At 36.9% G+C, this 11333-nt stretch overlaps 1 protein-coding gene across 1 annotated transcript; it reads right to left on the bottom strand.

The window, feature by feature from the left end:
- Positions 1–1405: 1405 nt before the first annotated feature.
- On the bottom strand, positions 1406–9598 carry LOC104155414 (putative short-chain dehydrogenase/reductase family 42E member 2; the record flags this gene model as incomplete). Its single annotated transcript, XM_009698011.1, has 8 exons — positions 1406–1609; positions 3343–3416; positions 3764–3827; positions 4650–4715; positions 5925–6062; positions 6597–6679; positions 7874–7949; positions 9480–9598. Coding segments are annotated over 8 exons (824 nt in total), but the record flags the coding sequence as incomplete, so codon positions are not given.
- Positions 9599–11333: the final 1735 nt, after the last annotated feature.

Here is an 11333-nt window from a genome sequence, read left to right as displayed (position 1 = left end):
AGAGCTATTTGTTTAAGAAGAAAAGAAAAAAAAATAGAACAAAACAAATCTTTGCTCACATAAGCTGCAGCAGTAATTGTGGTTGCTCACACATTTTCCTGTCACTGCGTATTGTCTTCTACCTGTAACATTTTATTCTTGTAGGGTTGCTGTTAGCTCTCCTGTGTACCCTGTAAATTTAAAGACACAATGAGAGAGTCTCCATAAAATTTCTGGTCTTAAAAATCTTGTAAAATGCTAACACAAATGCAAAATATATACAGAGTGGAGATAATCAGAATGGCAGAGCTTTTCCGTCACTCCTTCTGTGACCCACCCTGGCAAGCCCAGCTCTCCTGATCCACGTGGGGTGCAAGAGAGGGAGCAGCTGCTCCCTGGCCAGAGCAAAGCTGGTCTCTGAGAAAATCCTTGCAGCAGGTAACCTCATGAAGATTTATCTGGGCTACACCTCACGTGTACATGTAGTACACATGTAGCTCATGTCGTACAATCCACCCAAGAAGCAGCTAACATAAGTCTTAAGAAGGAGGAGAAGCGAGAGGTTGGATCCTCACTGGGGTCTCAGCGCTTGGCTTGCCTGCTCACCCTGAAATGGCAGTTCGCTGATCAAACGGCGTGTGCCAATGCTGGTACAGGATTATGGACAGCGTGACTTGACTTCATTTACAAGGCAAGGTAGCAGTAACCACTTGCTGAACTCCAAGGTCTTATGTGCCCTCCCTTCCCCTTCCCGCAGGCTCCTTAAAAACAGTATTCGGTTCAGTTATTTACTACTGCACTGAAAGGATTTTATTTGATTTACAAACACATGTAATGTTATTTATTACATTTTTACAAAGCTTTTGATCAATGAAACTTTTATACAAATATGACTTTCAGTCCTCTCACCACCTGTTATTGATGAATATTTACTTTCCATATTTTTTGTACTATTTCCCAGGTCTTCATAATTTCTCTTACTAACATACAGTAGCTGTAGCAGCGGCTTCATCAGGGGAATTGTTTAGTGAAGCTTTTCTTCATTGGAGCGAATGGACTTGTTACACCACTGCAGTCCTACAATGGTTCCTCTTCCAATTTCTTAACCTCCTGAATTATAATTTTCAGAAAATCATTCTCAGCATGATGCAATCAGTTAATGAAGATCCATTGAAACTATTCCTGCATCCATTAGCAGTGAACTCTTTCAATTTTGTGACACTGCATTGTTCTTTGGGAACATTTCCTGACATGTCCTGTGTTTTCACTTTTGTGGAAGTTTTTTGTTTTTAACGAGATCAGAGAGGTGTCATCATAACAATAAGAATAATAAAGTCCATAGTGACTGAGGAATGTACTATGACCGGATCATTAATACTCAGAAACAAAATCAGGTTTTCTGGAACAAGGGGGTAGTGATTTGATTTTAGAAGAAAGAAAGAATGGTCAAACTTAACAAAATGCCAAAAGCAAACACCATTTTAAGGTACATGTGATCTTCTTGGCAAGTAGGTCTTGTTTTAAGATAATGATCCACAGAATCAGCAAATGAGAATTTCTTTGGTTTGTAACCAAGTTGATTTCGTGCCTTGTCTATTCGGAAAGTGTGAGTTACAGTAATGTTCCACACCTAAAATCCAAAAGGAGAGTTATGGAAGTAACTTTAATATCTGATTTTCTAGAACTTGCATGAAAATATGTCAACAATGATATTGCAATGGAATTAAAAACATGAATAAAGATAGACACGCAAAAACATATATTCAGATTCTGTCCAGAGCTAAGAGAATGATTTGGTGTAGCTGACAGGTAAAGAGCCAAAGCTCGGTGGACTGGGTGCAGAAGGAGTTTTATGACACTGATTTTCTCACTTGTGAATGTGAGAGAAAGAACTAAGGAAAAAAGATGCAACAGATCAGCACACTTCTCTCAAACCAGCTCTTCTGTATAGAGAAATGCGCAACGGAACTGAATGAATGTATTTGAGGAGAGTGGTGTGGCTTCTCTACTTTGCAGAAATGTGTATCTGGGGAGTGGAAAACATGCACTTTTGGAGAGTTATATCCTCTGCCTCTGAACGCATGGTACCTATGGAAGTGCTTAAGTTGCATAGTCTCAATGATTTCTGCTGCAGATATAGGACTAATGTAGAAACAAGTATGAAAACAGAAAGATAGATAAACTGTGAAATAACTGAAAAGCTAAAGCAGAAGTTAATGGGGTCCGTTCAGTCCCTTCAGTGTCCTATTATGTTACATGCTACAATACAGTAAGAGACTAGATGATAGATCAGTTAAAGCATTTTGGCTTATATTAGAAATTATAATATTGTACAAAAACATAAGTTAGAATAAAATTAATTAGTCCAGAAGTTTTTGGGGGTGTTTTTTTTGTTTGTTTGGTGGGGTTTCTTGGTGTGTTTTTTTTATCTTTTTTTTTTTTTTTTTCCCCAGAAAATTGACTTTTCATTCCAATTTAGAATTATTTTTAGTGGACTTCCTAATTATTGGCTAGCCTAGTATTATGATAACTGCTACCACTTTGACCCGAGACTCTTGCTCTGTACTCTTGGGACCATCTTTCTTTAACAAGTAGTTCCACAGTATAGGACACCTCACTGGAAATGATGCTGTAGTGTCCATTTTCCTCTTTGTGCCAGCTCCATGTCAGTCGCTTTGTCTTGCACCTCTAGCATGTTTCTCTGGATCATCTGGTGAAGGGTCTGGAGCACAAGTCTGATGGGGAGCGGCTGAGGGAGCTGGGGGTGTTTAGCCTGGGGAAAAGGAGGCTGAGGGGAGACCTGATCACTCTCTGTAACTGCCTGAAAGGAGGGTGTAGCCAGGTGGGGGTTGGCCTCTTCTCCCAGGCAACCAATGACAGGACAAGAGGGCATAGTCTGAAACTGTGCCAGGGGAAGTTCAGGCTAGAAATTAGGAGGCCTTTCTTCACAGAAAGGGGCGTTAAACATTGGAATGGGCTGCCCAGGGAGATGGTGGAGTCACCATCCCTGGAGGTGTTTAAGAAAAGACTGGATGTGGCACTTAGTGCCATGGTCTACTTGACATGGTGGTGTTAGGGCAAAGGTTGGACTCAATGATCCCAGAGGTCTCTTCCAACCAAATCGATTCTGTGATCTGATCTTCAAGTAAGGATTAATTTCTCATGATTTTATAAGGGGTGGCCAGGGTGGCATGGAAAAATCAGACTACAAAATGACTGTGTAAACCCTGAATGGACTATGCCCTGAGCAGAAAAATAGAGCTCTAATGCAGACAATCCTGTCTGCATCCAAAGGGCATATCACATACTTCACAAGAATTTTGGTCAGAAATATATAAAAAGAGAGAATGTTTATATATTTACCTCATTCCTTGTCAAGACAGGTGTAAATCTAAAAACTGGCTTTAGTATCAGGTGCAGATATTCCATCACAGTGGCTGTGAAAGAGAAAGTTACTTCATGAGGCAGCTGGATAACAATAAACTGAGATAATACTGATGTTGCACATCCCATAATTCCCACTGATATCAGAGGATGGAATTAAGGTGGTGGAAGGCAGTGTTTATAAAGTACAGTTTATGAACAGCCTTTAAACTTTACCTGTTATAATTAATGCCAAATGGCAGAAGCAATTATTATTAATTAGAATACTGTTAAGTTATATAATTCCTACAGTTTGAGTCCCTGAATTTTATAAAACCATTGCATAGCTTTATAAGAATAAGAAAGCAAATTTAAAAAAATAAATAGCACAATAGTTAAGTATGTATTTTATTGTTTTTACCTGCTATGTGAACCAGAAGAACAGGAATATGTAGCCAGGGTTTCCTGTAGCCTAATTTTTCAAACTAGAAGGGGTATAAAAGGAAAGAATAACACAGCATTTGTATCAAATTGAGGGTGTCAATGAAGCATAAAAAAATGAAAAATGAATATTGATGAAACCTGTATCTAAACTTTTTTCCAATTAATCTTCCTACCAATACTGGTAGTAAGAAATGCAATTGAAACCCACTACTCATTCTTTGGTGCCCACCTCCCACCCCTCACATGCAATTGGATGGTAAAGGGGAAGCAACGCTATTTCCAAGGGGCAGGTGATCGAGACTGGAATACTTAACTACGTTTAGATACAGGCCCATCATTCTACTGCAGTCATTTTCCTGAAAGTCTTTTCTGTGTTGGCATTGCAGGATCAAAACTTGAGCATGTTCCTAAAATCCCAGCCTGATGTTTATGAAAATATAATGTTTCCTCTTTTTAGCTTTCAAGATACTGCTCTAAATGGCCTTCCCTTTTGTGCTGCAGTTGATGGCAGAACAAAGAAATAAACGATGGCTATAAATGACCTGCCAGATGCTAACAGGAGAGTTTCTTGTGCACTGTGAGCTTGCCTTAAAGAAATGCTGCTGTTCTGTAGCAGGTTCTATACCTCTCAGCTAAATTCTCTCAAAACAGTAAGGGCCAAACTCCACAGTTACGCATATCCAAAACTTCCTTTAAAGCCAGTGGAACTTTGCAATATACAGGGAGAACAGGACTGACTTCAATGTTAAATAATTCAGTAATTAGTGTGCACTGAATTTCATTTAGTTAGTATGGTCTTTTAGTTAATGATATGATTAGGGCCCACACAGTGCATTAGAGCTAAATGTGCGTGCAATACATACTAAAGGGACTATCCATTCAGAAAATATGACGTTTTCACCATCATGTATGTAATACGCCTGACCACTCTGTTAAAGAAGCAGAGAAAAACAATTAGAAAACCACTATACATAGGATGGCATTTTCTTTCTCTCTCATACCTACCTTTCTTGATTTTGTGAATAACACACCAGCATGCATATGGTGAATGTACACAAATCAGCTCAACAAACTACCTTCATCGGACTTCACTGTGATCTCAAACACGTCTCATACTTTTGGGTAACCCCATGCTAGTAGTGGAGCTAATCATGATGAACCATGGTGTAATGTAGATCAGAGCTTGATTTTACTACTTAGCAACCCAACAGAGCATTAAGTTCTTCGTGATGTGCAAGGGACAGAATTATCTTCATGAGTTCAACAGAAATGGCAACTCTGATAGCATTTAATAAACAGTTTTTTGAGGTCGAGTTCCAACACTGGCTAATTTTCTGTCACAGTGCCTGAAGTCACTTTTGGCTTATAGTCTGTCTTCTTCCAGCCTTCTAAATGTGCAGGCAATACCGCCTTGAGAGCTATGCTCTGGATCAGAAGTCTATCCAACTGTGAGCATTACGAACACCTGAGCACCCAAGCAGACCCTGGGAGTTCGAGCATTATGTCATGCTAAAACAGCTGCATAACTTCCAAGGACTAAACTAGTTAACAGCACATGGAGAGATATTCAGACTTATCTGTACCTGTTGTCTACATGTTCCTACAAATATAAATGAAGCTGGAGCCTTCAGGAGCTTTGAATGTGGCAGTTGCTGGAGCACTGTCAGTTCTGTAATGTTTCACAGTCCTCAGATTGTTGTTGCAATTAGGACCAGTAGAAGAAAAACCTGTTAAAGTTGTCCATTAATTTTGTACATCTCTTTTTGGAATTTTCAGCCCTGAAAATTAAACTGGAATGCCTCAGCATGATTGCTCTAAATTTTATGCATCTAAAATAAGAATCTGTTTTCAAAAGAATAACAGAATATGTAGATGGTGAATATATTAACCTAGTTAAGAATACTATTTCCTCCAATCAAACAGGAAATTATATATTTTCAAAACAGAAAAAAAATCAGCATAAAAATATTAGCAGAGTGTTTTTGCATTTGCACTGTCCATGTGGTTGTGGAGCCACACACCATTTTTGAGAATTTAGCACATAACCTTTTGGATAATCTTTGATCTCAAAACATCAAAAATTAAACCTATTTGAGAGCTAAAGCTACTGGGACACAATGTTTATATCATTTACTTACAGCTACATAACCCTTCTCAGAGGTGAGAGCCTCAGCAGCTAGTAAGTGAGCTTGTACTAAATTTCCTATATGAACCCAGTTCATCTGAACTTTGTGATTCCCAAACTTGAAGTTAAATAGTCTCCGCTGGATATTTACCTGTAGAAACAGAAAACATGAAATAACTACATTATTCCTTTATTATGCAGTATAATGTATTCATTTTGGTTCAACCTGAATACTTAGAATTTGCTGCATTTGTGTCCAATTACAGCACAAGCAATGTGTCACAAGAAAAAAATCAACAACCAGTTGATAGTTTTATAAATCAAAGACCATCGCACTGATATGCAGTGGAAAATATGGTGACATGATAGTGTTTGGCTGAAACGAAAGTGCATATTTAAAAGACAGTATTTCCATTAATGATCAGGGATGCAAACTTAGTTTTTCTACCATAGCATTTCAGCCTTGCATTTTTAAATTTTCACTTAAAAGTACAGCTTGATCCTTGCCATTTCTGCAATGCTCCTCTCATGCTATCAGTTATCTTGCATCATATGACCTGTCACCAGGCTTTCACAACAGTTTTCCTGGAGGAATTGTTAAGAACTGTAACGAAGATATTTCCACTTGTGTTATGCCCTTACAACTACTTGTAGTGTCCTCCAGGGCCGACTACATAACACATACGGCTACTCGTGGCAGGTGGTGCTGCTCTTCTGGTCCATATATGCCTGGTGGACGAAGCACACAAGTATGGAGCTTATCCCCTCCTTGGAGAGAGAACAAAATATGATTTTTCAGATAGCTTTGATATCAACATGTGGCTGACATATATTGTCTGAATTTTATATTGTGAAAGTAAAGGATCAGTCTGACCACTCTATGTGAGTCTGCTTCCCAGTAACTTGTTTTCATTTCTGTATAAAATTGAATTCAGTAGTAGTGAACGACCCTAGCTTAGCAGCCTGAAAAACTGAATCTCTCTGACCACAGAAGAGTTTGAATAGGGACAGGATAAATCAAACTTTCCTGTAGGTATGCCTCCTGCTTGATTAACTTTTGCTATTTATTATAGATATAAGTTTATAACGTGCTTATTTGTAGACACATGCAATACTGGAAGAAGATCATTCAATTTGCTATATTTAGACACCTTGCTTGCTTGCAGCTCAATGGCATCAAAAAGGAATGGAAAAGGTCTCAAACAGAGGCTTTCAAATTAGAATATTTTAAATCAAAATGAATACTTTAAGCTTTACATGTGAATCAGTAAGTAGACTCCTCTGACTACTGAGAACAGGGACAATTACACCTTTTATGTGGGCAAGGCATTTGCCCAGTAGTTGATCAAGGATGCTGAAATTGAATCCCCACCTAATTTATGTTTGTCAACTTTTCAGTTGAGAGAAATCAGTAGGAATAGCAAAATATGCATGTAAAAAGCAAAAAGAAATATTTCCCTTGCCACGTACAGATAGATTTTTAGCCACAGCTATTCATGCATGTGTGACTTTAGAAGTCAACATGACCCTGATATTGCCAATCTGTTTAAGAAACTGCAATTATTCTTGCCAGACACCTGCAAACCTTTGGGGATTATGAGAATGACCTATTGGACAGTGCATGGAGATTAGTATTATCAGAGAACCTTGAAGTGACAGACTGAATGAGGAATAAAAGCACAAATCCTGTATCTATTGTAACACTGGTAAACTTTTAAGATGATCTGAAGAACTAAGGTTAAATTTTCTATATGTTCTCATTTATTGTTTGCATATAATCTCATATCTGTCTGTGTATACACATAAAAAAATTAATCATCCACTGAAGGGAGGAGTAGAAACAAACAAATGAAATCCTTATTTCAGTTAAAGTATACTATTTATTAATAAATGAATAACCAGAGAATGGAATACCCATTAGCACTACTGATGATAGGAAAACCCCAAGTGTTTTATATGTACCTTTGAGTAAAGTTCCATTCACAGCAAGAATCATTTGGTCTGCAATTGCCTTTGTTCTAGAATAATGATTAAATTGCTATAAAGAAAGGCAGAATATGATCAACATTTCAATCACATTATTGCATGTGTAAAGGCAAACTTATGGTTTATCTCTGATAACATTTAAATCTAGCCAGCTTGTAGACATCAGCTGAGTAAAACCAAACTAGAAATAACAAGATATAGCAAATATATACTTTGTTTATGACAAAGAAACTTACCAGACTTACATTTTAAGTTGCACAAGTTTAGCTTCAGAATGAATTTAAGTCCACTAGTATTTACTTAACTCACTTTTTGTCCTGGATGTACTGAAAAAGTTAGTATTAAGCCAAATGTTCTGGTGGGTCAGCTAATTTTATTTTGAAAAAACATAAATTTTGAATTGGAAAAAGTTTTTTAAAACAGTAAGTTAAATAAGAAATTAAAAATTCAGACTTGCCTAAAAATGTTTCAATTTCTTAATGAATGTATTTGGGAAGTTATAAATAATTCTGTCCCAGCTCTATCTTTTACTATTAACTTTAAAAATTGCACCCAAGTATATTTAAACAGTAAGATTCTGGACACAGTTAGCACATGCTGGTTTAGTGATTAACTTATCTACATGAGGTTATTTATTTACCTGTTGAATTTTGTATTGCCATACTTTATATTGAAAAAAAATACCTAAAATCCCACTGTGGAAAATTTTTCTACTCTCAGGTGTCTTAATCCACCTGCTGCACCACCCTCCATGCCCCACTTACCTCTGCTGCCAGCTATTACATGATCGCCATTAGAGAAAACATATGATTAGGACTCAGACACAACTAATTGCAAATTCCTGAAATGCATTCTCAGAAGTCTGAGGTGCTGTGCAGGCTGTGCACAAACTGACATATACAACTAAGTATCTCAGAAGGCACTAACAGAGTAGTAGTTCGTCCTATTTAGGATTCCTGGACATTGGATGTACGTTCTAAAATTATAGCTTTTAACTGCAGGCAGTGTGCTGGGAGCAGGAAAGAAAAAAAAATGGGAAGAGTGGCCAGAATGCATTGAGATTCAGATTTCAGCTAGAAAGTGCTTCCTAAATGATCACAGCAAAGAAGGAGATGGTATTTCAGAGCAGTGCTGAGGTGATTGTAACTACCACCTGGCCTGCAGCAAGAAAGCAAGGTTTGGGAACTTCAAAGAAGCAAAAACGTGTGTGATAAAGATGTAGAATTTGATATTAATCAATATTCTTCAATGCAAAGGCTCACAGGGGCCATAATAGTTAGTATTTACCTAGCGAATGGTCCCCTGAAAGCCCTTCCTCTTAAAATATTCTTGTTAAATGTCACATTCCATTTTTCTTAGTCATTTTTAGATATTTTATCATCTCAAATCTGTCTATTTATAGCAGATTAAAGCCTCTATGATTTATTTTTTCATTGATCATGGCTCAATTTTTATTAATGAAAAATAATTTCACAGAATTTGATGTGATCTATATCAAAACAGCTTCTGCCCTCAGAACAGCCTTCACATAACCTATCCTTTAGAGCACAGTAAATACCATGCCATTACATGAACAATGTACCTTTTCCAGTGGAAAATATGGCACAGTTTCTTCATCTCCTTCTTCAATAGGATTCCCTCCAAATACCACATTCACTGTACTGGTATATATCAGTCTAGGGATATTTCTTTGCTTGCAGACTACAATGGTATACAAAATAAATGATTTTAAAACAAAAATAAAAAGTGAGAAACAACATATGAACTGGCAGCTTCTCTTTTTGAAAAGAAACATGTTTATAGAAAAAGTAACCTTTTAATTTTAATATTACTTTATCATTTAACATAGTATGATTTTTCATTCAGCTGGAATTTTTCATCCCAAATACCTGCTATGTAAATATTACATATTGTGGACACCAAACGCTTTATGATTAGGTACCTGTAACTATCATATCACCACTGGACTGTAGTCATCAGCTGGACAGAGGAATTATCTTGGCAGGGGGAAAAAATTTCTCCTTTACTTCAGAAACATTTCTTAAAACATATTCATTTTACAAATGGAATAAAAAGGAGATGATTATGAACATTTCTTGTGATCAAATAGCACCAAAAAATCCCTGCTTCTTTCTGTAGAGGTAGTACTGTGGGGAGCAGCCTGCCAGTGGATCATTATTTTTGCCCTTATTTCAGCAGTAAGCAGAAAGCAGTACTGCTTCTTGCACTGCAGTTTCACAGATGCCTGTGCAGGTAAGTAAAGTCATATAAGAAAATGTGCTAGCTCTCTCCGTTGTGTGACAAAACTGCATTCCTCTCAATCTGTTCATAACTGACAAATGACATGTTAGCAGGAAACATGCAGTTAGTGTGTATAATCAGCAGTACCTTAAATACAAATGAAATTAGTATTATTTACAAAACAAAGTCTTAATTATGGATTTCAGTCAAGTGTTAAGCTAGTCTGTCTAAATTCTGCTGCGTATATGTCATTGTAAACTTGAATAACAAATTTCCTTTTGATTTCACAATGCTTCTGAAATTTAAGTGTATTAATATTCAAATTCAGTAATTTTTAGAATCTACAGAGCAGTCAGTCCTGTTGGCTCATTTTGAAAATAATGAATGTAATTACTGTGTTGTAAATATTTGGAACAAAATCCAATAATAAAATCTATTATTAAAATGTAGATTAACACGTTCATGCTCCTCCCAGACTCTTGCTTTGTTGAAAATATATGGAAATGTAACATGACATGTTTCTGTGCATTTAAGAAGGGAATATGCAGCAACCTCTTCCCTCTAACTCATTTAGGGTTTTACTTCCCTGTAATTTCACTCTAATTATTCCTGCTTTTTTCAGTACTAATCCATAGGAAGCATGAAAATGGGTCTAAATTAAAACTGCTTTTGCCATTTTTCTTTTTGATTTTTTTTTGCCATTTGGTTTTTGAGGGAAAAGCAAAGAGAGAAGTAGCTTTGGTATTTACAATACTGTTTGAAATCTAATTGAACATACAGAAAGAAATCTACCAACATTTTCCAGAGATAGCAGTTAAAAATCAGTATATAATAAAAAGGGATCACATTTAGATGGATGATTGGAAAGGATAGAAGATTTTCTATATTGATGTGATAGAATAATAGCTAAATATACTTAGCTCATCTATGGCTCCTGTGATCAAACATTTACAACACAACAAACAGCGCAATATCTCTCATGTTATTTCTATGAGGAAAGAGGATACGACTTCTCCATTACATAATAAAGGGAAAATATAACCAGTACATGGACTAGAGTTTAAGTTGGGCTGCCAAGGAATGAAGTCCAGGTTGAAAACCTATCCCCAATTCAAACCAGTGGCAAATCTCCTACCAGTTTTAACGAGACCTGCACACCTAGCTGCGGTGGGTTGACCCTGGATGGAGGCCAGGT

The sequence above is a fragment of the Cariama cristata genome, unplaced genomic scaffold (genome assembly GCF_000690535.1).
Source record: "Cariama cristata isolate BGI_N322 unplaced genomic scaffold, ASM69053v1 scaffold41413, whole genome shotgun sequence".
NCBI classification, from domain to species: domain Eukaryota; kingdom Metazoa; phylum Chordata; class Aves; order Cariamiformes; family Cariamidae; genus Cariama; species Cariama cristata.
This window is presented reverse-complemented; position numbering and strand designations above follow the sequence as displayed.